This window comes from Branchiostoma lanceolatum, chromosome 8 (genome assembly GCF_035083965.1).
Source record: "Branchiostoma lanceolatum isolate klBraLanc5 chromosome 8, klBraLanc5.hap2, whole genome shotgun sequence".
Lineage (NCBI taxonomy): Eukaryota > Metazoa > Chordata > Leptocardii > Amphioxiformes > Branchiostomatidae > Branchiostoma > Branchiostoma lanceolatum.
In genome coordinates, this window is record NC_089729.1 from 16,909,630 (window position 1) to 16,935,265 (window position 25,636).

The following is a 25,636-nucleotide window of genomic DNA, read 5'->3' on the forward strand; positions in this document are numbered from 1 at the left end:
TGCAAATCTATGCAAATGAGGCAATTATGCCATGAATTGAAAAGAAAACAGCATAATTTGTTGGATAAAACAGCATAATTTGTTGGATACCTGTCCGAATGACATCAAACTTGGAGAAAGAAACTTTAAGAACCTTGAAAGTGCCTGGCATGTTTCTATGGAAACCGTTGCTAAGGAAAATATACTTCCATAGCAACTCTTCTTCTCTGTCAAAGATTACGCCCTTCTTTCCACAATAAGGCCATGTTGATTTGATTACTAATGCAAGCTGATGGAAGCGTGCGAATGAAAAATAAAAGTTTAGCAAAAAAAATTGCCTTCATTATGAAATCTACGTAGTCAGGAAGGATTGATTAACAAAACTAAACACACAGAGTATGACATACCGAATATAAATAGATTCTTCATTATTGTTCTTTTCTTTATTACTTTGCAATTGACTTTGGCATTCTACAACACTTGTATCCGTTTTCCAAAATATTTGTTGGCAATTTACAGCATATGTTTTCTCATTTTGCAGCTGCTTTGTATGATTTACGGTACGGCCGAAATTTTTTGTTTGTTTTTGGAAACGGACGAAAATTGATACGCACTTGTGTTATCCATACATGTATAATCAAATCAACATGGCATTATCATCTAACAATTCTTCTTTTGAAGATTGCATTATCTTTCCATTATAACTTGTTGGTAATTCTAAAATGAATTCCATGGCGTTGAGTCAAGTTATCAGAGAAAATACCCTGTACCCTATCAGAGCAAATACTGTTTGGCAAATGAATGTCAAAATATTCAATGATTCTTGGTTCTTATTTCCTATATTGTAGCTGTATGATGCCAGTGATGGTAGTAATCGCACTAATGTATTCACAACGTTTGTCTGTATGTACACATTAAGACAATGATTTTTGACACTCCAATATAGTCACAAATTATATCTGAATCTAGAAATATCTGTGAAAATGTCTAATGACAGTAAGAGGTATTTTAAGGATGTTTTTTTTAAATTCACAATCAGCCATGACCCCTGTATGGGTATGTAGAATGTAGTTGTAAAACTTTTTATTTACTTTCTGGTGGGAATGTACACACGTTGTGGAGTCAGTAGCAGTCTAGTGGTGAATGCTAGTATTCAGTAAACCTCAGTTGTAAAAGCAAAATACAAGTTTTGGTGCATCATAGTAGTAACAGGATCCACACTTGGATTGAAGTATTAGAATGATTGACTTCAACTAAATAGAAATTATACATAATGTACCTAACCCCCTGGAATAGCGTATCTAAGGTTTTGTGTATGTTCATGATATTCAAGAATTCGTTAGTTTGATATGTTGTATGAAGATTGTAAGACACACCTATATATGGCGCTTTGACTTAGATGACAAGAATATGTAGTAATTGTAGATTCAGGAAAACTTACCAGGACTACAACACTACAACTGTTCATATGAACGTAAAACAAGCTCTGTTAGATTGTGCTTGTATTGCTAGTTGGATCATGTAATCAACACGGAGAATTGCAAGTTGCATGTGGTTGATGATGATGAAAACAAAAACATTTAAACTGTATTAATGTTGCTTAGAGACGCTCATGGTGTTGTATACATTCACAACACGTGATCTAATGTGGAAAACCTCCGTATTGAAGTCGAGCACCTAAATAGACACATACATGTTGTGCAGCAATGTACTGTGGTAAGAAATTGATGTGACATGTTCCGTTGCCAAGCTAGCTGACTGAAGTACATGTAAAGATACTTCATGTTGAACCAAGAAATAAAGATATATGGCGCTTCAAAGTAGTGTGTAGCTTTTGACTCGTAGACAGACAGTTTAGGCGTTAACTCTCTTGTCTTGAAAACGTTAAAGGACGGGACGACAGTCAGCAAGGAAGCTACATCAAGACGACCATGACAAACGTTTTGCAAAAAAAATGCAGGCTCTGCTTTAGTGCCATAGAAAGCCGCCAGGGGGTCAATAATCGAATCTGTCCTTTTTTTTCAACTCCTAGGCACACACTAATGTCCTACAAATCCATCCATAGTTTCTCGAATCATGCTATCCACAAACAAACCCACAAACAAACAGACAAACAAACAAACAGTCAAAAAAACAAACCAGCCTGCAAAAAAAGCACCGAACCGAAAACGCGACCTTCTTGGCAAAGATAAGGAAGGTAGCAGTGTCTCCTAGAAGTCAGAGCCCCAATATGCACTTTTTTCCACAAGAGGGCGTTGCAGTGATTATTGTATGAATAGTAGTGGTTAGATGCTTAGCCAAAGAAAAGAGGCACATGTAGCTCGGTAAGAAGTAAAAAATTTCACCCAAAGTTAACTAAAAAAAGGGCGCTGCAGCTGGTTTTACATTACTCCAATCGAGACTTGTAGTCATACCACTCGCCTTTAGATTGGTCTGTTTCATTCACCCACGCACTGTTGGTGGGAACGTTGGGCCTGTCAATCAGATTTTAAAGAATCTCAAACATAAGATAGCTGATGAAATTCCCACGCGCATCATGCTAGACAAATCAGCTTATGTTCTTCTCAGTTGGCTTTCGGTAGGTGATACGGGAGGCGGTATGTGCAGATTTTCCTCAGGTAAGCTACGAGAATTTTCAAACAACAAAAGTTGTTTGAAAAAAATCCTTTCCACGTAGTTATTCTAATGTAAATCTATCTTCTAGTAAAAATTGATTTACAAGTAAGAGAATTATTCAATCTGTCTTCTAATGAAAAAAATGAGATGCAGGGGGGGGCAATATCTTGATCATTTTTTCACCAGAAAGAGTGTACGTAAATTTGACTTTGAAAAAGACTCAAATTGCACAATAAATTGGTAAAATGATGTGATCACATGTAACAGTAGTTTCCGATGGGACTACTTTTTGAAATAAAGAAATGATATTAGTAGCTATAAGTAGTATTTCAGTTTTAATATATAAAATGGTGTCAGTAAGAGACAGCACATTTCATCTCCGTAATGCTGTGCAGTTATGTTTCACGAGTCTTCCAAAAAGAAAGCAGAGATTGTAGGAATTAGATGATATAGTAACGGTTAAGTGTCCACCATGTTATCAACCATCGCAAAGACAGGTAGCCAGACAATTAAGCCTTCTTTTTTGCCTGCGTCATCGCAGGAGGAGAGATGATACAGCGGCAGGCACCTGTCTATCCCACGTGTCTTTGAAGATTGGGCGTGTTCTGAGGTATGTCCGCTTGCTCAACAGAATTTAATACATCAGTGAATAGTTTCATCAGGTTGGTAAGTCACTTAATGAAAATACTCTTTTTACACAACCAAGAGATTTATTCCACCTTCGTTTCGGTGACCATCTGTCACCTTCTTCAAGGCAATTCTGACTAGGGACCGCATAGTGATGTCATCTCCTGTGTTTGTACATATGTAAATACTTTGCGTTTGGGAATGCATCTCATTATGTATAAGCAGCAACACTTGTGCTGCATTGCTATGTGAACTAGTCAGAATTGCCTTGAAGAAGGTGACAGATGGTCACCAAAACGTCGGTGGAATAAATATCTTGGTTGTGTAGTAAAGAGCATTTTTATTCAGAATTTAATACATTCCATTTTATAGATAAATTCAAATACATTCTAGAAGGAGACATCCCTTACTGTGTACAATTGGGTAAATATATCAAAACATGTTTAGATCTTAGAACTAGTAGTCCTAGGTTAAACTCGACATTTTGAATTATTCATATACTTGTACGTAGGTTAATCATTTTGTATCCCATAATTGTTTGCGTGTATAGTTGTAGAAGACTTTACGAAAGTCGCTGTACTTTTGTTGTGTCAATAAACTTCAATTTTTTTTAAAGATTGTTGTTGTAAGTGTTTCTAACATGTCATTCAGTGCCTTTCTCTGGATAGGCCAGTTTTAAAAACTACATCTTTAATATGATATATTTCAAAACATCAAAGGTCAACGAAGTTAACTGTTTTTGGGAATACCAAAGAATTAAAAGAACAGCTTTAGACATAATTCTAGCATTAAACATGATGATTTGTCAAATATTGTACGTGTTAGGTTGACGTTGCCCTTGTTCTGCGATTTGAGTCACTGGCTAGGTCCAGACAAACACACTCTCCCAGCAGTAAGGCATTTCCTGACAGTTTGTTTTTCTAATTCAGCAGAGGTCGCTGGTTCTGCTGAAGAAAACCTGAGACTTCGAAGCCACAGCAGACACAGCAACAGGCCCTTTTGTTGGTCAAACTTAATGATTAGTAGTTTCATTAATCAGTGAAAAAAGTCTACTGTAATTAATTGTAGCATGATAACAAAAGCTGTTTCTACTGTGTGTTGCTACAAACGACACCCATCTAAGTATATGACATAAACATAGAAAGCTCACTTAATAGTCTACACGTTCTTAGTTCAATCGTTAATTTGTGGCGACGCCTCAGGTGCGGAGCCTTCTTTATCATTGCAGAGGGACCTAAAGTTTAAGGAAATCACACACAACTTTAAAAGTGAATATCAACCAATATAATTTACTTCACGAAATGGTTGGTGCTTTTCGCCACATTCCTGCCACCATGCAATATTTGCAGAGGTCTAGCAGGCTTCTGAAATCCTCCAAGGTTAGCATGCTTCTCGTTCTGGTATTGTTCTTTGTATCTTCAAACGTAGCAGACCAGGCATTAGAACTTTCAAAACTTCAAGTTCAAGGATGTGATGTGACATACCACCCATCTGTACCGATCGTATGTAGCATTTATTGCAACAACAAAGGTTTGACAAGTATTCCTACAGAACTGCCGAAGTCGCTACATGAGCTTCAGTTCCCTAATAACGCCATAACTACCTTTCCATGCACGGTGCTAGGCAGTCTGTACAGGCTGAACTTGCGGAACAACAACATCAGTTACGTGTCTTGGCACTGTCTGAGGAACATGCCGAGGTTAGCTGAGCTAGATTTGTCTCATAACCAACTTTTCTGTCTCAACCTCTTTCCTCTTAAGCCTTTCTTGACCAACCTACGACTCTTGAACGTTTCCTTCAACATGATCAGGGATTTGCCTTTGTGTGATCTTGGCGTCGACCTGACAAGTACAAACAAAGTAAGTGGTGCTACACACTACCATGCGATGATAAGAGGTAACCCTTTCAACTGTGACTGTTTCATTGTTTGGCTCATTGAAGCGGGGCGCCTAGTAGAAAAATGCCAGGGTAAAAATACCGTATGGTGCACGCGTTTCTTTGAGGGACACGTAGTTGCAAATGATATGCTTAGCCATCCTTCTTTGTTTCGCTGTAAGACACCTTCTCGGTTAGCAGAAAAAGAACTCCGTTACCTGGACACCAGCGAGTGTTATATATCCAATAAGACATTGCTCCAACCGCTGCACCCACTAAGTCCCTGTCGCTTAGACAATCCCTGTCCCACAAAAGTTGAAGACACGTACGAAAGTGTGACTAACGTCACCACTTCTGCTCCGTTGCCACTAACAAGTCGTAGCTCCGAAATGTTCCGGCCGAGTGCGTACCCTGCCCTGCGAGAGGCCGAAACATACCCTGCATCCCCAAAGCTGAAAGGTATTTCTGACGTAAATTATTCTACCATGACCGATATCTTTACCAAAGCGATTGATGTTGACTTCAGTAATGCGTCAGTCCCAGTGGCAATGTTGACGCAACCACCAGAAATGGGGTGCTACATTAACTCTAGATCAGAGTCAGAAACGGGACAGCTTCTGACCGAGACAAACACGTTATTGATGGTTAACATGACGGTAATGAAACAGACCCTTAAGCCATCTCAACAGTCTGTCGCCATATCGTCAGGACGGACGATTACTATCATAATATCTACACTCGTTGTAGTGGTTGGGGTTGTCGGTTGTGTAGTGTTTGCTGTGCGGCGGGCAAAGAGTGGGGACCAACCTGGTAAAAATGTCCCAATAAGTCGCTTGAACAACATGCCGGCTTGCCAGGTTGTAGACAACGTTTCGAATAATAGAGATCACCTCAGGCAGAACCTAGACGAAGAACAGTGTGGCAATAGTGACTCGGGCTCAGCCACATATGAAGATATATCTGACAACATTGAAGATTATGCGAGGTCGTACGTTTTCAATGTTCCCCAATATCATATTGGGGAGATTCCAATGAGGGCAATTATTTGTAACAAAGCTGGAAATGTTTCCGAAACACAGACCAGTAACGATATCTATGAGAATGAAAATGTGGGATAAAGCATTTCCTTGAGTATGCAAATAAGGGCGTAATTTACATAAATCAAATCCGTTGGTCGATCATCTTCTCTAACCAAACAACACAGGTTGTTCAAAGTATAGAAGATTTATCTTGGCGAGTAGCATCTCCTCATAAACTATGTAAACGGGGCCCTGATGTGGATTAGTTTTGTCTAATAATGTTCACATTTATCTCACTTAAGATATCACTCCTGTAATCTTTGGAGATTTCTTGGCAATGTTCAATTATTTCTACAAATTCTTTTCTTGGCTGAAAGAATATAAATATAATACAATACAATACTATAACTATTGGTTATGATGGCAATGATGCTAAGGTCATGTCATGATAGTAAAAGTGCAATGTCACATATAGTAAATGGTCTTACTGTGACATGTATACATGTACATCTAAATAGTGCAAGGCAGTGAGTGAATGATTTATAAAATAAAATCAAGTATAAAAGTGAGCATAGCAGACGGAGATATGACCACACATGTCAGACAGACGTTTTGGTCCATCATGGCAGGTTTGATAGTGGGAATTATGTACTAGAAATTAAAATTAAAGTTTGACACTAGGAAAGGATGGAATAAGGCTATTGTTTTGTGTATGCTGATGATGATAAGATCTTAATTGTTGTGTATCAAATACTGTATAACATGAATATAGTACCCAGGATGAGAAACAGTGCAAGCAAACATTATGTTACATTTGTAATTCAAGGATTCCATCATAAATCACCAGAAGTAAAGCTAAAGCTTGGCACATGTATCAGTTGTTGGGTCATTTAGCCGCCACGGCATATTGTGAGTTTTACGTGGTTGATGCATAGATTATAGATATAGAAGCATATATATATCTTGAGTACGCATTTTATGTATGATTTGATGTTATTTCAAGATACAAACATGCGCATTGGTGTTGCGCTTCTACAGTTGATGTACATGTATTAGTAAGTTTGCTTTTTGAGGCGATTGATGTTATACATGTTAGCCAGTGACGATGTAAAGAAGACATTTCTTAAGCACGCTTTTGATTTTATGACGAGTAGAATTAAAAACGTCTGGACGTGTGAAACACAAAGTGAAGCTCTTAACTCATTTGTTAGTTAATGATTAGTCAGAGAAAGACTTTATTGCAGGGAAAAGTTCCACACTATCTCAACGTCTCAACAGTCAGCAATTATCAGCCGCAAGCAAATGTCAGAGCCCCGATGGTCAATATTATTCTACCAGGGGCTATGTCAAGAATTGTACATTTCTTAAGCTTAATAGCATAACGGTAGTCGCCTGATGTTTTCAAAAATTGGCTTATATATGTCCCTCTGCAAGACATCACCGTACTTGTATGAACACTAGGTTGAAAACGTTCACAACTATCTTGCAAATGGGCGAGAAGAACAGTTGGGCACCTTTTAAAGAGAATTTTCAGAAAAAAATCAAACGATTCCTAGGGGTAGTGTTCATTTAGTGTCGTTGTGGTGTATGTGGATTGGAATCCTCGACTTGCTCGGAGGTAGCGCCGTTTCCTTTTGCTGAACGGGTGTCTCCTTTGATATATTCCAATCTAGACGTGCTATCATCCGACCAGCGTTAGATTTGTCTGCTTTCCTCCCCCCCCCCCCCCAAACACTGCCTGGGGGAAATGTGGACCTTTAAACAATTCCAAGAACCTAAAATAAAGTCTGCAAAAGACAAGATCGTTGATGAAACGCCCACGCAAGGGATGGCACCATGATAGACAACTGCAAATCAGCTGATTTCCTCCTCAGTCATCGATCGGCAGGTGCCACAGGAGGCAGCATATCAAGTTTCTTCAGGTAGGCTAACTAAACCATTAACCATTGTCAGTTATACAATCTGTATCTATATAGCCGGTATAACCGCCATTCGGCGTAACACACCAGCTTCGCAGGCACGCGGTGCGGCAGCAGCTGGTTATATTACACCGAACGACCTGCCTTGTCTAACCTTCGCATATCTAACTGCATGCATTGTTTAAAGCTATCTAATGAGGATGCTTCCACTGTACTTGGTTGTAACGAGTTCCACTCTACGATCGTTCTAGGAAAATACGAATTTTTAAACACATCAATCCTAGGTTGAAAAGTCTGATACTTAAAGGCATGGCTATTTCTTGTCCTTTTCTGAGCTGGTATTAGATACTTATTAGTTGGTACGTCCACTAATTAATTAGTCATTTTGTACATCATGCATAGTCTGGACATTTTCCTTCTCTCCTCGAGTGACATCCACTGCAGATCTGTTTTCATTTTGGTGACACTAGCACCCCTGACGTAGTTGTTCGTGCAGAATCTGGCTGCTTGGTTCTGTACCCTCTCCAATTTATCTGTGTCTTTCTTAGTATATGGATCCCATACTGTTGCGGCGTATTCTAGGTTTGGTCTTACTAGTGATGTGTACGCAAGTGATTTTACCTTCAATGGGCATGCCCACAAGTTACGTTTGATCACTCCCAACGTCTGTTTAGCCTTGTTTGTTATGTTGTTGACATGGGCACCCCACTTTAGGTCGGTTGTTAATGTAACACCCAGGTATGGGTGTTTTTTTGTTGTTGCTAAAGTCTTACCACAAAACTGGTAGCTAGTTACATGTGGGGTCCTTTTGCTTGTTATGTGCATAATGTAGCATTTTTTGGGATTAAACTGCATGAGCCATTTGCTTTGCCATTCCTCGAGTGCGTTCAGATCTTTTTGCAGAAGTTGTGAATCATTATGTGTGGACAGTTCTACATATAACAGGCAGTCATCGGCGAATAACCTCACATTTGAATCAAGCTGATCTGGCAAATCGTTTATGTACAAAAGGAAGAGCAATGGTCCCAGGACGGTTCCTTGTGGAACTCCCGACGCTACTCTCACCGGGGCTGAGGCCTTCCCTTCTACCACTACCGTCTGCTCCCTGTTGGTCAGGAAAGCCTTCAGCCAATTCAGTGTAGTGCCTTGAATTCCATAGTACTCCAGTTTTGAAATAAGTCTGTTATGGGGGACTTTGTCAAAGGCTTTGGTGAAGTCGAGTATTGCTAAATCCACCTGTCGTTTATTGTTCAGTGCACCAGCTATGTCGTGAGCTGTTAGTATCAGCTGTGTTGCTGTGGATCGCTTTGCTCTGAATCCATGCTGATAATCCGTCAATATACTGTGACTCTCAAGGTGCTTCATGACATGGCTGTGGATAATCTGTTCAAGAAATTTGCTGCATATACAGGTCAGTGAAACAGGTCTGTAGTTACTCGGGACCGCTCTATCTCCCTTTTTAAAAATGGCGCATATGTTTGCATCTCTCCAGTCTTTGGGGATTTCTCCTGTGTCTAAGGAATGTTGGAAAATATTGGTCAATACAGGTGCAATTTCACTAGCCGTCATTTTGAGGAACCAAGGTGGTATTTCGTCTGGTCCGGATGCTTTAGAGGGATTGAGACCATGAAGCATTTTTTCGACACCATCAGTGGAAATTTCAATATGCTCCATGGGATGGGTACATGGCTGTCCAAGTGACGGCATATCTGAGGTGTCTTCTTCTGTGAATACACTTTTAAACTGTGAGCTGAGTGCTTCTGCTTTTTTCTCGCTGTCACTGATAATGGTATTTCCCACCTTTAGAGGGGCTACTCCTTAATCCTTTTATGTACGACCAGAATGTTTTGGGTTTGTCAGTTATAGCTTCCCCCAGTATGTCTGCCACATATTTTGAATGTGCTACTTTTATGCTCTTTTGGACCCCCTTTTTAACTCTCTTGTATTTGTTCCAGTCGTCTTCCTGTCCTGTTCTCTTAGCTTTGTTGTAAAGGCGTTGCTTCTTGCGACAATGCCTTCTTAAGTTTCTATTGAACCAGGGCAGGTTATATCTGCTTGACGTTATTTTACTAGGTACATGCTTATTCATTGTGTGTTTCATTTTGTCTTTGAAGTCTGTCCACTTCTGTGCCACAGACATGTCCTTGCATTTTTTGTCGAAGTTCTCTGCATAGTCTGTAAGATCTTCCTTGATAGCCGGTTCATCAGCTTTCGTACGAATGTACACTTTTCTCTTTGGTTTCCTGTTCTGTTTTGGTGCCAGGTTAACGTCCACCAGGACCATGTCGTGGTCGCTTATTCCTGGGACTACTGTGGTTTTGTCAATAATGTTGGGGTTATTAACTAAAACGAGGTCTACAAGACAGAAACCTGTGGAAGTAGCCATTGCTTTGTCAGATGCTTAGCCAAAGACAAGTGGCCTATATAGCACGGTTAGAAGTACAAGACCCAAAATTAACTTCGAAGTAGCGTTGCTTTTACAACCGTCACAGAACCTAATGGGACAACCCCTTGTTGTGAAGAAACATTACCATGAAAAGTAAGTTTGTGCTTTGCCAGTAACTTTCCTAGCAAAATTTTTGGTCCGGGTATAATTTAGTTGACGGCAGAATGACGTCTGTAAAAGACAGCACTCTATTTTTCTGTAATGCTGCAAGGGTATGCTTCCCCTTTCAAAAAGAGAGCAGATATTGTAGGGATATAATTCTATAGTAAGTGTAAAAAGGTCAGCATGTAATCGCAAAGACAGGTAGCCAGATAATTAAGCCTTCTTTTTTCATGCGTCATCGCAGGAGGAGAGACGATACAGCGACAGGCTCCTGTCTAGCCCACGCGTCAATGAAGACTGGGCGTGTTCTGATGTCTGTAAGTGTTTCTCACGAATTCTCTGTGCATAGGCCAGCTTTAAATGACTATTTCTGTATGATATATTTCAATACATGTTTGGCTGGCAAGTATAATGATCGGTAAAGATCACAAAAGTTAACTGTTTGGGGAATACAAAAGAATTAAGACAACCGCTTTTGACATCATTCTAGATCATGAAAAATGATTTTGTCAAATATTGCACGTGTTAAGTTGAGGTTGCCCTTGTTCAGTGATTTAAGTCATTTGCTAGTTCCAGACAAACATGGACTAGGACGTTGTCCCAGCAGTAGGCTTTTCCTGACAGTGTATTTTTCTAATTCAAAGGAGAAGTCGGTGGTTCTGCGGAAGAAAAGCCAAGACTTCGAAGCTACAGCAGACACAGCAACAGGCCCTTATATTGATCAAATTAGAATAATTGGTTATTTCATTAATTAGAATCAGTAAAAGTAGTCTACTGTAATTAATTGTAGCTTAATAACAAAGCTACCTCTACCGTGTGTTGCCTAGCTTACAAACGACACCCAGATAAGTTAAATGACAAAAATATGGAAAGTTGAGTTAATAGTTTGGAGCATCTTGATTTAAGAGGTTACATTTTGGTGACGCCTTAGGCGCGGAGCCTACTTTATTTGCAGTGGTACCTAGGGTTTAAGAAAATCACACACACACACACACACACACACACACACACACACACACACACACACACACACACACACACACACACACACACCTGTCCCACCATGCTATGCTTGCAGAGGTCTAGCAGGTTTCTAATATTCCCCAAGGTCAGCCGGCTTTTCGTTCTTGTATTGTTTTTTATATCTTTAAACGTAGCAGACCAGGCATTAGAACTTTCAAAACTTCAAGTTCAAGGATGTGATGTGACATACCACCCATCGCTACCGATCGTATGTAGCATTTATTGCAACAACAAAGGTTTGACAAGTATTCCTACAGAACTGCCCAAGTCACTGCATGAGCTTCAGCTCCCTAACAACGCCATAACTACCTTTCCGTGCACGGGGCTAGGCAGTCTGTACAGGCTGAACCTGCGGAACAACAACATCAGTTACGTGTCTTGGCACTGTCTGAAGAACATGCCGAGGTTAGCTGAGCTAGATTTGTCTCAGAACCAACTTTTCTGTCTCAACCTCTTTCCTGTTAAGCCTTTCTTGACCAACCTACGACTCTTGAACGTTTCCTTCAACATGATCAGGGAATGGCCTTTGTGTGATCTTGGCATCGACCTAATAAGTGAAAACAAAGTAAGTGGTGCTACAGACTTCCATGCGATGATAAGGGGAAACCTTTTCAACTGTAATTGTTACCTTACCTGGCTCATGGAAGTGGTGCACCGAGTAGAAAAATGCCGGGTTAGAAATACCGTATCGTGCAGCACTTTCTTTGAGGGACACGTAGTTGCAAATGATATGCTTAGCCATCCTTCTTTGTTCCGCTGTAAGACACCACCTAAGCTAGAAGGATTAGAACTCCGTTACCTGGACACCAGCCAGTGTTATTCATTTAATAAGACATCGCAAAAGCTCCAACCGCTGCGCCCACTAAGGCCCTGTCGCTTAGACAATCCCTGTCCCACAAAAGTTGAAGACATGTACGAAAGTCCCACTGACGTCACCACTTCTGCTCCGTTGCCACTAACAAGTCGTAGCTCCGAAATATTCCGGACGAGTAAGTACTCTGTCCTGCGAGAGGCCGACATGATACAGGCTCTGTATGTCACAGAAGTGACACAGGCACTGGACATGGCAGAAGTGACACAGACATTAAATATGACAGAAATGACACAGGCACTGGACATGACAGAATCGACACAGACAGAGACAGTAGATATGACTGAAGCAACAAAGGCACTGGACACGACAGAAATGACACATACACTAATTATGACTGACGTGACGCAGACGCTGGACATGACAGAAGCGACACAGACACTAAATATGACTGAAGCGACACAGGCACTAAATATGACTGAAGTGACAGAGGTACTGGACCTGACAGAATCGACACAGACACAGACACTAGATATGACTGAAGTGACACAGGCACTGGACATGACAGAAATGACACATACACTAAATATGACTGAAGTGACAGAGATACTGGACCTGACAGAGAATACAAAGGCACTGGACATGACAGAAATAACACAGGCACTGGAAGCAATGACGGAAATGACACTGGGCCTAAAGCCACCTCCACAGTCTGTTGCCATGTGGTCAGGATGGATGATCACTATAATTACAGTTGTTGTAATCATCGTTGTGTTCGTCGGTGTAGTGTTTGTTGTGTGGTGTGCAAAGAAGGGTGGTGATCAACCTGGTAAAAATGTCCCAATTGGTCACGTGAACAACATGGCGACTAGCCAAGTTGTAAACAGCGTTCTGAGTCAGCAAGTTGACATCAGATATAACGTAGACGAAGAAGCTATGTCCGACAAAGACCATCCTTAGGCAGAAACGTTTGCTTTCGATGTACCCCAATATGATCTTGGTCAGATCCCAATGAGTGGTGAAATCATGTGTGCGAAGGCTGGAAATGTTTTAAAAACACATATTTATGGCAATGAAAAGTGAGATAGAGCGATTTTGTTTTTAATGAAAAGAAGGTCAACCGATTATCAACCCATTTCATTTTGTTAAGAATCAGACATTTATTCACAACAGTTATCTCTGCAAATCATTTTGCTGTTAGAATATGATTCAAAATAATATTCTACAACTACAGTTTATGATGGCGATGATGGTCATCACGCCTTTCTATGATTAGTAAAAGTGCAATGTCACATATGGTAAACGATCTTACTGTTACATGTATTCATGCATGTTTGCGATTATCTATATAGTTCATGACGGTGAGTGAATGATTTATAAAACTAAGTGTAAAAGTGATCAAAGCAAGTAGGGATATGACCACACAGACAGTTTAGTCCATCGTAGCATGTTTATTTGACAGTGAAAATAATATCTCAGAATGGTCGACACGTAGAAATACATGGAATATGGATATTGTCTCGTGTATGTTGATGACTATTAAATCTTTAATGTTGAATGTTCAAAACAATATACACCATTGCATGACAAGAATGGAATGTAGAGACCAGAAATGGCGTACGTGTAAGTGTATATTATGTCACAATTGCAATTTGAAGATTCCGTCATAAATCACAAGAAGTAAAGCTAAAGCTTCTCACATGTATCAGTTGTTGGGGTTTTACGTGGTTGATGTAAAGAAGATACGTACACATGCATATATATTTTCGCATGCATTTTATTCACGATTTAATGTTAATTCAACACAAGAACCTGCTCATTGAAGTTGGGCTTCTGCAGTTGATGTAAATGTTTTAGTGAGTTGGCTTTCTGAGACGATTGATGTTTTACGGTCTTTTACGTGTTAGTTGACAATGTAAAGAAGACATTTCTTAAGCACACTTTTGGTTTGGTGATGAATAGAATTTAAAAAAATATATCGTTTGAAACACAGAGTGAAGCTCTTTACTCAGTTGGTAATTTGGGCAGGGAAAGACTTCATTGCATCGACAATTTTTTTTTACTATTACTAATACTATTATTACTAATACTATTACTATTACTAATACTATTTTTTACTATTAGCAGACGTCTCAACATTCAGCAATCAAGTAAAAATGTATCAGTCGCTCAATCCTCAACTCAGATCAAGCAAATGTCAAAGCTCCAATGTTCAAGTTTCAAGTTTAATAGGATGCGGCTAGGCAACTAACGTTGAGAAAATTGGCTGATGTGCCTTCGCAAGAGGTCAACATCATTAGTATGAACTGAAAACGTGCAGAAACGTGCACGAAGACCATGCAAATGACCAGGTAGATACCTTCCTTTGTAGGATACTAATGTCAATTTCAGCAAAAATCTAACGATTCGTAAATACTCATTTAGTGAAGTTGTGATGTATCTGAATTCAGGACTAGCTCGGAGTTAGCACCGTTTTTTTTCCGAACAGATGCCTCCTTTGACTTATGCCAAATTGAATATGTAACGTTACGTGCTAGCATCCGACCAGCGTTAGATTTGTCTGTTTTCCTCGCCCCCACACACCGCCTGGGGGAAATGCGGACCTTTAAACAATTCCAAGAACCTAAAATAAAGTCTACAGAAGACAAGATCGTTGATGAAACGCCCACGCGAGTGATGGCACCATGATAGATAACAGCTGATTTCCTCCTCAGTCATCCATCGGCAGGTGCCACAGGAGGCAGCATATCAAGTTTCTCCAGGTAAGCCAACTAAACTTAGTAAGCATTGTAAGTGATACAAGGCAGGAACCGGCTGTTGAAGCAGCAGTTGAGATCCGAGATCCCATGACAAAAAAGGGAGACTATAGAAACTGTTATACTAGTGCTTATAGTGTTATCTTTGACAAATGGTTAAGGTTCTTTAGGTGTGAAACGTTTCTGATCTAGGGGAGATTGTTTCGACGAAGACCTGTTGCATACAGAAAAAAGACTAACAGCGTAGACCTACAGTCACCATTGTTTACAATTATTGTCTTTCGATAAGAAGACAGAAAAATTGACCATCACTGTACCCTCCTACACAGTTCTGTTTTCATACGACGTTAGACGTCTTCTGTAGTTTGTTAATCGATATAAAGCATTCATCAATTCATATCTGACAGTAAAAAGTATTGCAACGAGAAAACCCACGGCCCTAATCATATAGTTGAAGTAGAACATTTGCTTTATAATCAACCATCTCAAATAAAGGTAGATAAATAAGCTTTCTTTTCATGACAGCAGTTTCCATACACCAGGAGGCAATTGTCTTTCCAAGGACAAGGCACAGCCAAGGCGTTCCCAAAATGTAAGTGCTTGGATATTTCTGTCAGAGTAGTAGTTCGATACATTTGTCTAAAAAGACCAGGTTTGTCAGAGACTCTTGTTGAAGACATACATGCAGTAACTCACCTACCAGCAGATAGAGAGAAATCTAATCATTTATTCTATGAGTGTTGATGCTTCACTTTCTAATACTGTAATAGCGCTGCTAGAGTTGGTTGTCATTTAGATGTTGATGATTAAGTCTTTGGTGCACAGGACGAGGCCCATCTCCGTTTCTATAGCTGTGGTCATCATATTTAAGGTAGCGTGCGTAGTCCCGTGGTTAGCGATCTTGCCTCTGAAACTAGAAGCCCGGGGTTCGATCCCGGCTGTGTCGCTCACTCGACATGCACTCTACCGGAAAGGGTCGCAGTCCTTAGGACAGGACGTTAAGCCATGGTCCACTGTTCGTTGTGCTTGTCGAAAAGAGCTCGGGGAATTTCCCCGGTATTCTCCAAGCAGAGGTTTCCATCGAGAGGGGTAGTTTTGTCCGGGATTTCTAACCTCTGGGGAGAGGGACGTTAGAAATCCCGGACAAAACTACCCCTCTCGATCGAAACCTCTGCTTGGAGAATATTTCGCCGGTACAATGAACCTGTAAATACTGTATATAGCGTTTGTCTTCTCTGTCACGACCAGTGGAAGATTAGCTCATCCGTTCAATGAATTAATTTGAGCTAAACTGGTTCGAGATCAATTTCCTTTTTCCATTTCCAAATACTTACCGTAGTTATAAGCAGAGAAAAGCGTATGTGCCTCGATCTTGGGTATGACCCGGCCAGGGCCCGGGGATTGAACCCGCGACCTGGGTACCTACCAAACACAAGGAATTTGTTAATTCTGAGCATCTTTCTTCTTCAGTTTTTAGGAGATCAGTGTACGTTCTGGTGCCGAAAACCCAAGACGTGTGTCCGATCCAGAGACTTAAGCTGTAGGGGTGGCACCTATATACACGAAGCGGTGAACACAGCCCTGAAGATCGGCTAGTAACCCACAACATTCTGTTGCTAGGCATGCTAAGTGGTATTTTCACTGATTGTAAACAACACAAAGCTGTACTGTAGACTTTACTATATGGGCACACAAAATCAATCTGGGTACTGTGCTTTTACAGGCACTAGCTTATAGGTATATTCTGTTTTTGAAGTGCAGAAATATTTTTCTTTCTCCACGAGGTTGTTTGTAGATTTAGCCTCCCAGATCAACATGCCACAGAGATCTAGCAAACGTCTGATCATGATATCCCCCGCCATACTTCTCGTTCAGGTTCTGATCATTTTCCCTGTGATCGTAGCAAGAAAGACCCCAGACTTTTCAAAACTACTAGCGCTAGGATGTGACGCTAACGTGGATAGATTATCTTGTGACAACAAAGGCTTGACGAGTGTTCCTGACGAAATTTCAAACGAAGTTTTTAAGCTTGATCTTCCCAACAACGCCCTGAGTACCTTTCCGTGCTTGGTACTGGGCAATTTGCATTATATCAACCTACGAAACAATAGTATCAGCCATTTCCCCTGGAAATGTCTTAGGAAAATGCCGCGGCTGGTTCGATTAGATCTGTCACAAAACCAGATTTTCTGCGTCAACCTTTTTCCCGTCAAGTCTGCCTTGCCCTCCCTACTCCAAGTAAACATTTCCTACAACCGCCTGACAACTTTTTCTTCCTGTGATTTAGGGATTGACATGCTAGTGATAAAGCAGTCAGTTGAAAGAGATGTATACAGCTACCGTGCGGACATATGGGGCAACCCTTTTCACTGTGACTGCAGTATGGGTTGGCTCGCTCATTTGGCAATAAACGTGGAAAGGTGCCGACGCCACGCAACGTTATCAATATATTGTTTTGACCTGCAAGCGACAAATACAATGGCACAGCAGATGTACAAACATCGGGACTTGTTCCGCTGTAAAACACCTCCGAAGCTTGAGGGCATAGAACTCTATAGATTGGATGTGTCAGAATGTTCCCGAAAGCCCTGTCCCCTAGACAGTCCATGTCCTACAGCTAATCGTGGCATTCATCAGCCTAATGTCACCACTTTGTCTTCGTTGCTAACAACTAGCAATAGTCCAGAATTATCACGGACGAGTACGTATACAAAACTGCAACAAGATGAAACATCTAAAAAAGTGGAAGGTATTTCTAACGCCACAAATGCTATCATGACGGCACCGGACATGACAGAAATGACAGAGGCACCGGACATGACAGAAATGACAGAGGCACTGGACATGACAGAAATGACAGAGGTACTGAACATGTCAGAAATGACAGAGGTACCGGACATGACAGAAATGACAGAGGCACTGGACATGTCAGAAATAACAGAGGCACTGGACATGTCAGAGATGACAGAGGCACCAGACATGTCAGAAATGACAGAGGCACTGGACATGTCAGAGATGACAGAGGCACCGGACATGTCAGAAATGACAGAGGCACTGGACATGTCAGAAATGACAGAGGCACTGGACATGTCAGAAATGACACAGGCATTGGACATGTCAGACATGACACAGGCATTGGACATGTCAGAAATGACACAGGCACTGGACATGTCAGAAATGACACAGGCACTGGACATGTCGGAAATGACAGAGGCACTAGACATGACAGAAACGCCAGGGACCTTGATGATAGAAATAATACAGACCTTGGACATGTCGAGTCCACTAGCCGTTGCCATGGCATCTGGAGGAACGCTGACTATCATAATAATGATAATAACGGCAGTAGCTGTATATTTTGTAAAGAATAGAAAGCGACCCAGGGCTGGAAAAAATGCCCCGCTTGCTCAGGCAAAGAGCATGGCGATGGGCCAAGTTTCAATCAACACTCTCAACCAACAAATCCCAAACACCCAAGTTGATGATTGTCTAAAGACAGACTCAGATTCTGATCGTACGTATGAAACCATGCCTGACTGAGCGATGTTCGGCGTATAAAAGGTATCCACGTGTGTTTGATGTAAACCACAATATCATCTTCAGGCGGTTGAAATGAGTAGTAGAATCAGTTGAAAGAAAGCTGCAAATGATAAAAAACCAACAATGTAGACCCAATTTTTAGTTCCTTATTACATAAAACGTTTCTTTTGTGATTTTGTGGTAAATGTTTGCTTCAGTCAGTCACTCGTGGGTGCAATTATTTAAGAAAACGCTGATTTGTTCAAATATATAAAATGTATGTACATATTTGTAGTATATCAATCATGAATGATGTTATCATTGAATTCCACAAGATTATAGAAGTATTGGACCAGATATAGTGATGAACCTCAATGTCATATGTATTCATGGATACGTATGCTAATTTCTTCAATGTGAAACCTTGACAGGGGTGTTTTCTTCGCAAAAGTGAAAATGTATATTAATCTAAACATTATGAAGAATCAACGAAGCCGACTGGTGAAAATGTATCCAGGCTGATTCCTTTCAATATCACCTCTGTATTGGTAACGTTGCATGTATGTATATATTACTTTTGATTTAGTTCCCAGGAGTCAGTATAGAACCATGCACACTTGTATTAGCAATTCATAATTACTAATAACCCAGACGAATTTTAGTAATGCCACCATCACACCTAGCGACTTTTCATGTTTTGTTAATCTGGAGCAGATCACGTGATACCAAACGTATAATACCTCCATGGTAACGCCTGTTGCGGTAAATTCAAAATTTCGTGAAATTACATTAACAGTTGTCGGGATAATGCCAACCATATCGTCTCATGTCCGTCACGTGACTTAAATTGAAGGCTCAGGTGCCAAACTTAAGCACACATTTGTCAGATAAAGCCAGAAACCGTGAAAAACACACATCTTCGTCGACGTCCACCATCTTGATTTTTTGCGGCAGGTGGTCATCACGTGATCCATCCTAGTTGTATATGTATATATATATATTTTGACCTCAGGAAGCAAGTGGAAACAATGACACCCATATTCTGAGACATAAATTGATACATTTATTCGTTAATTTCTATTCTTTGACATTAGATCTTTATTCACGCGTGTGAGAAATATAAACAGTTAAGCAGCATTCTCGGACGGACAACAATGAGTCCCCATAGACAACTTTACAAACGTACATACTGTGCACATTTTGTATTGTATAAACTATAACAGTAGTCTCTGTAATTGTTATCAAAATTAGGACAATACCTGTACAGCTTTAGTGCATCGCTAATCTTTTATCACTAATTTGTTTTATTCTTTATACCATCATTTATGTAAGGCACTGTTGACACGTTCTGAACTAAAGTAGTTCTGTTAGTAAAAGTGACATTGTTGGACCCAGAAAAACAGTGACTTCGTTTCTGAATAGAAAAGTGATGAACGTCAGTCTTTCTCTTGATCATTTTTACTCGTTGGAAGTAATATCGTTTTCTCAGATAGTTCAAGTAATGTATGGACCATAACTTTAACTTGGCACAGTATCTTGAATCCACGTAGAATTCCTCGTTCCACCTGGACGCCCCGACACTTATCTTCAACACAGACCGTGAGGACTGGCAAAAATGCATAACATCGTTGTGTAGTGCCTCGAAGTGGCGGACTTCATCCCAGAAATCAGGCCCCTGCGCTTCAATCTTTTTCCACAAGGTGGCGTTGAAGTGGTTGTATAAAGCGTAATCAACGTTCGACCATTTCTGATGTATTCTCCTCTGCTTAGAGGAAAGCTTAGTACCCTTATATTGATAGTTCCTCTTGTTCTGTCTCCAATACAAGATATCTGACAAAGACCAGCAAAGATATCGCTTCAGCAACACCAAGGATTCATCTAAGTGTTCCAGAATAATCACAAGTAAAAATTCTTCATCCATCTTGCGAATAAACTCTTTTACCGCGGTGTCGTTGTCCGATTGAGTTCTGACGGGGAACCCCAAGTCAAACGCCATGAAGTTCCTCGTTTTTGACGGGATTATATCGCGTCGCCGTCCTTCGTACATCGCAGGGGACTTAAGAAATTCTCCTACGGGGTTTTTGCCGAGGATTCTGAATACTTTGGCGAGTTTGTACCAGTTGAAGACCGACTTAAGATGGCTGAAAGGTTCCCGTATGGTAGTGATATATTTTGTGTTCCTGGGCATGATACTGCTTATTGTCGTCTTATTAAAAATAACGTGTTGTACAAGAATGTTGTATTCCCCAGTCAAGGAAGGTAGAAAGTCACCTCGTCTCATCTGCTTGGGCCAGCCCAAGTTGATCCCTTTCCGAGGAAGAACGAACGACAGGTTCCGAAGATCGCCGAAGCGCTGGAGGAGACAGGTAACAGTCGTTCCCCCGGCCTAGGGGAAAACAATAAATGATTAAACGTCCAGAATTTATATAGTGATTCATGAAATGCATTTTTTTTGCCGCAAATATCATCAAGTTTATTGAGATAAAATTTTACCTTGTGAACTTTGACAAAGGCAAGGTTGGTTTGTTCTTGGCACGGTCGGCATGGCAACGGGGTGCGGGGTGAGTTTTGAGTGCTGAAGCCTGACGGGTAATACACGATGTTCCCGCCATTGTACATCCCCACCCACAACAGCACACAAACTGCTGACGTCACCACCATGGCGTGTTTCCATTGCGACGGACACATTTCTGTCAGAAACAACATTCAGAAACAGTCAGAATATTAATATAGACTTTAGAAAATATCAGATAACTTCGTTTCTATGGAATCCAATGCTGACAATCATGAAAGGGGTACAATATTGCAATTCACAAGTACAGACGATAGAATGACTACACTGGTTTAGTCAAGAAAATGAAAAGAGATAATATAAAATGCAATGCAAACATAAATTGTAAATATTGTCCCATCCTTTACGTTTTGAATGCAATATGAGAATATTTTCGTGATGGTATACTTCAACACTTCATGCAATCAGGGCCTATGACGTTATCTCACACACACAGATAGACACACAGACAGACAGACAGACACACACACACACAGACAGACAGACAGACAGATAGACACACGGGCACTCATTTACAGAGAGAGAGAGGGAAGCACAGAAAAACACACAGACAGACACAGGCAGACACACAAACACACGAGCACACATTTACACAGAGAAAGGGGAGCACAGAAAAACAGAGAGAGAGAGAGACAGAGAAGACCCAAATAATACGGGGGTGATAATCCCACCAATCATAGTAATAATCACCTTCAATTCTGATCACGAATAGTGGAACGAGCATGCGTCGATGCTACTAGTATTTTTCTCAAACCGACATGCCAACATGAACCTGTGCTCACACATGCTCGCACGTAACATTACAGTTTATATGTCTACGATCCCCGCCGTATCATTCTGTATTCAGCGCCAGTGGTAAACTGAATGGCGGAAATAAATCCTCGCACGGTTATACCTGACTGAATGTACAAGAGGGGTCCTCCATAAGGACATAGCGCCCTTTCCCAATCTACCTGGCGCGTTTTCCATCTTGATGGGATGCTATATCAAAGAGAGGACGGGCCTCATTGAAAACCACTACTAGTTGATCGAGTGTATATGGAATTTATGAATCACGATATACTCCAGGTATATTTCATTGCTCAAATCAAGAAGTATATATCAATTAAAGCAGGATAGACCATACCTGGGATTGTAGATAGCAGAAGTAGTCTTTTGCTCCGTAAGTGGAAAGGATTTGGATTCTATTTTTGTTTTTCTCGTGCAAAATGACATGCGTATTGCTTAGTACAAATTGCTTGGGGGCTTCTTGTAACGTTTTGTAGTGATGTTTCGAAGAGAGCGTTGATTTGCTAATCTCCAAGCAGATCCACGCCGGGCGCGAAAATCGTAGTATGCTAGCCAGAGAAGGTCCAGTCAGCCAGAGAGGGTCAAATCAGCCCGGGCTGATTTGACCCTCTCTGGCTGACTGGACCTTCTCTGGCTAGCATACTATGATTTTCGCGCCCGGCGTGGATCTGCTTGGAGATTATTGATTTGCCGAGAGCGCCGAAACATAACAAGCACGTCACAGGTAAAATTGCTCTCATCAGCTACCACTACACCTCAGGCAGTGATCGCCCCGCGTCTATAGAGCAAAGGGGCCCGCGTTAGATTAGAACAGTGATCTTATTACAGAGGGATGGCGGGCTCTTCGATATATTCTTTAAGCTGGGTACAAAGTATCGGTCACAAACAGCCAATTTGTCTGTTAAAGGGATTATGTAGAGGAGTTCTTTTGTCTTTTTGTGATAGAAATGAGTGTGGCTTCGGGGTAAATATAGAATGTGGCTTACAGCTCACAATAGCAAACGAAGCTGAATAAGAAGTAGAAAATACGTATTTTATAAGTTATGGGGAGAAAATATCAATTAATCTGCATGCTATTCAGAGACAACGTAGTTATCTTATCTAGCTTTACAGGTGTCACTGGCACAGTATAATATCACAAAAGTACTGTATATGCAGAAATATTCGCGGGGATTCAATTTCGCGGTGGGGAGAAAATAGAGTGTTCGCGGAGGTTTTGAGTTCGCGTTTGAAACAATAGTAGCTCTACAGTCACACAATGGATCGGCTTTTCGCAGTTGGTTAAAGACTTCACCGCGAACATAAAACCACCGCGAACATTTCTGCATTTACAGTAACAATGTTGACTAGAGTACACTTATCCCTGCGTAGCAGGTGGCCCCTCGCGGTAACTTCAGACGGTACGACATATCGTAGTAACGAAAAGCGAGTTTTCCACCATGCGAGAAGCGAAATCACGACGGCGAGACTTAATTACCGGCGTATATTCTAACCGTGGGTTACTGCAAGGAATACCAATTGTTAACGCAATATTTGCGAGCAGTTTTGAAATAAAAGACGTATGATTTGTACGTACGTACATGATGTGACGTACTAGATCTGAGATATTCAATTTCACCAATCTCATAAAATCTAGTGGGCGGGCATTTAACTTAATGTCACGCAACAGCAGTCAAGACGTGGTTACCTGTAACGTGATTGTCATGTTGCGGTCAGCGTTCTATAATCTAAATGCCGGGTTGCACGTCACTTGTGGTGGCGCCGTCATTCGGAGACGTCGGTCCCGTTTTGAAAATGTAGAAAATAGGAGGGCGGTACGCACTGGTGTACAGTTAGCGAAAATTATTTAAAAAATGAAATAAAAGATCAGACTACATTCGTGGTACGATTGTTTGTCGATTTTCATCCAGGCTATGACAAAACCAGTCGTTTTTTTCACGTTTATGTTTTTAGGTTCGCAATCTTTCTTATTGTAGCCCCCCCTCTTTGAAATTGATAGATTAATAGATGACGTTATTCATTTTCTTGATTTGGAATATCGTTTAAAAACAAGTTAAGGTTGAATGTATCTCCTGAAAACTCCCCGCGCACGAGATACGTGCCAAGGATGTTATTTTTCAAGCTCCAAGGCCAAATCGATTCAGTGTTCCTTTTCCCACGATATTGTGAGGCGGGCTTGCCCCGTGTCCCGCAGTGTGGCTTGTCCGCCCAGCCAGACACTTGTACAGTACAACAGTACGCCTGTCCCACACCGGACGGACGACCTCTCACGCACACAAACACACGGATGTCCCTGTACAACTGTCATGTCACTCCGCACAGCTGCAGGGGAACTTGAACCCAAGAAACGTAAAAAAATAAATAAATGAGAAAACAACAACAGACGTTTGTCTTATCACAAAAAAAGACACATGTTTTGTCTGGATAACTACTTTTTTTCTGTTCGACCTAGTTTTTGTGTACACTCCCCTATCCCGTATCAAATTAGATGTAACGGTCGAATAAACGTCTCCAAGATTTAAAGCCATGGATTTTGCACTCCCTTCTACGTTATAGTATCCGTTTATGCATTGGTTGTGTATTTCGGGAGTGTTGCATGTGTAAAAAAACCCGGCTCACTCGTCTGTAACACTAGGTGGGCTCATTTTTCATACAGGCTCGGTCGGTTGACATATGAGTGGAATTAATTCATAAGAGCGTTGTAATTAGAATTTCATTATGACTGATTCATCCACAGACGATCCTATACTTACATGCCATGAATATCCATTCTCTTGTATAGGTCCAAGATTTCCTATGAGTTTGATTTCTCGACATTTCCATGTAAATTATATCACGACAGAGACACCACAAGCGACCAACAACACCTTAAAAGGCATATATTTTCAACAACTTTTTCATCTCTGTAAGAGACAGAAGACGAAGAAATTTGATAATGAATACGAACATCTTCCCTCTACTCAGCCGCTGTCGTCTCATGATCATTACCCACCCTTTAGCTAGTTAGTACAGACCTATACAAAATAGAAAGTGATGTTACATCCTCACCTCCATTCACCCTCCTCTCAGGTGGTCTCCAGCCAGCCTTGCCCCTCCGTACCCCAATCACGTCCGATCGAAGGCCCGCCATCTCGAATTTGGTCTTCTTTCAAAAATGAAGTGGCTCAGATTGCTCAGTAGTGCCACGCGCTGACTGACAAATCATGCACCTCGTTTTTTCTATAACGCGCTGTACCACGGTGTCTTTGGATGCTGTCTCCCCAGTGAATGTCGCCCCTTTTAATAATCGTTACGTTCTGCTGCGGTTGCAGTGGCCAAGCATAAATTTTCACGGCCGCAATACGCACTTAAAAGCTGGCGATTACATCTTTGACCATACACATCCTGCGATCCACCTAGCGAGATAAATGATTTAACGGTGTTCACCGTGACCCGTCTGGGATTGGCGTTACATTGCCCAAGCAGACAGAACATCTGTCTTGTCTATCTTAAATTTCGCGAGCGCAGCGACCGATCGTTGGGCACTCTAAAACCATTTGGGCATGTTCGGGTCGATCTAAATATAGGAAAATATGCATGAAAT

The 25,636-nt window shown here is 41.0% G+C and overlaps 1 protein-coding gene across 1 annotated transcript; it reads right to left on the minus strand.

The window, feature by feature from the left end:
* Positions 1-19,694: 19,694 nt before the first annotated feature.
* On the minus strand, positions 19,695-25,566 carry LOC136439870 (galactose-3-O-sulfotransferase 2-like). Its single transcript, XM_066435521.1, has 3 exons — positions 25,102-25,566; positions 21,186-21,382; positions 19,695-21,078 (listed from the first exon to the last, which is right to left on the minus strand). The coding sequence occupies exons 1-3, from the start codon at positions 25,181-25,183 to the stop codon at positions 19,987-19,989; spliced, it is 1,371 nt and encodes a 456-aa protein (XP_066291618.1). The 5' UTR covers positions 25,184-25,566; the 3' UTR covers positions 19,695-19,986.
* Between the last annotated feature and the right edge of the window lie 70 nt (positions 25,567-25,636).

Excerpts from the sequence above, each read along its gene's own strand:
- LOC136439870 (XM_066435521.1), bottom strand. The coding sequence starts at position 25,183 with ATGGCGGGCCTTCGATCGGACGTGATTGGGGTACGGAGGGGCAAGGCT. Across the intron at positions 21,383-25,101 it reads TGAGAGGAGGGTGAATGGAG|AAATGTGTCCGTCGCAATGG; the intron begins GTGAGGATGTAA and ends TGTTTCTGACAG. Across the intron at positions 21,079-21,185 it reads CCTTTGTCAAAGTTCACAAG|GCCGGGGGAACGACTGTTAC; the intron begins GTAAAATTTTAT and ends GTTTTCCCCTAG.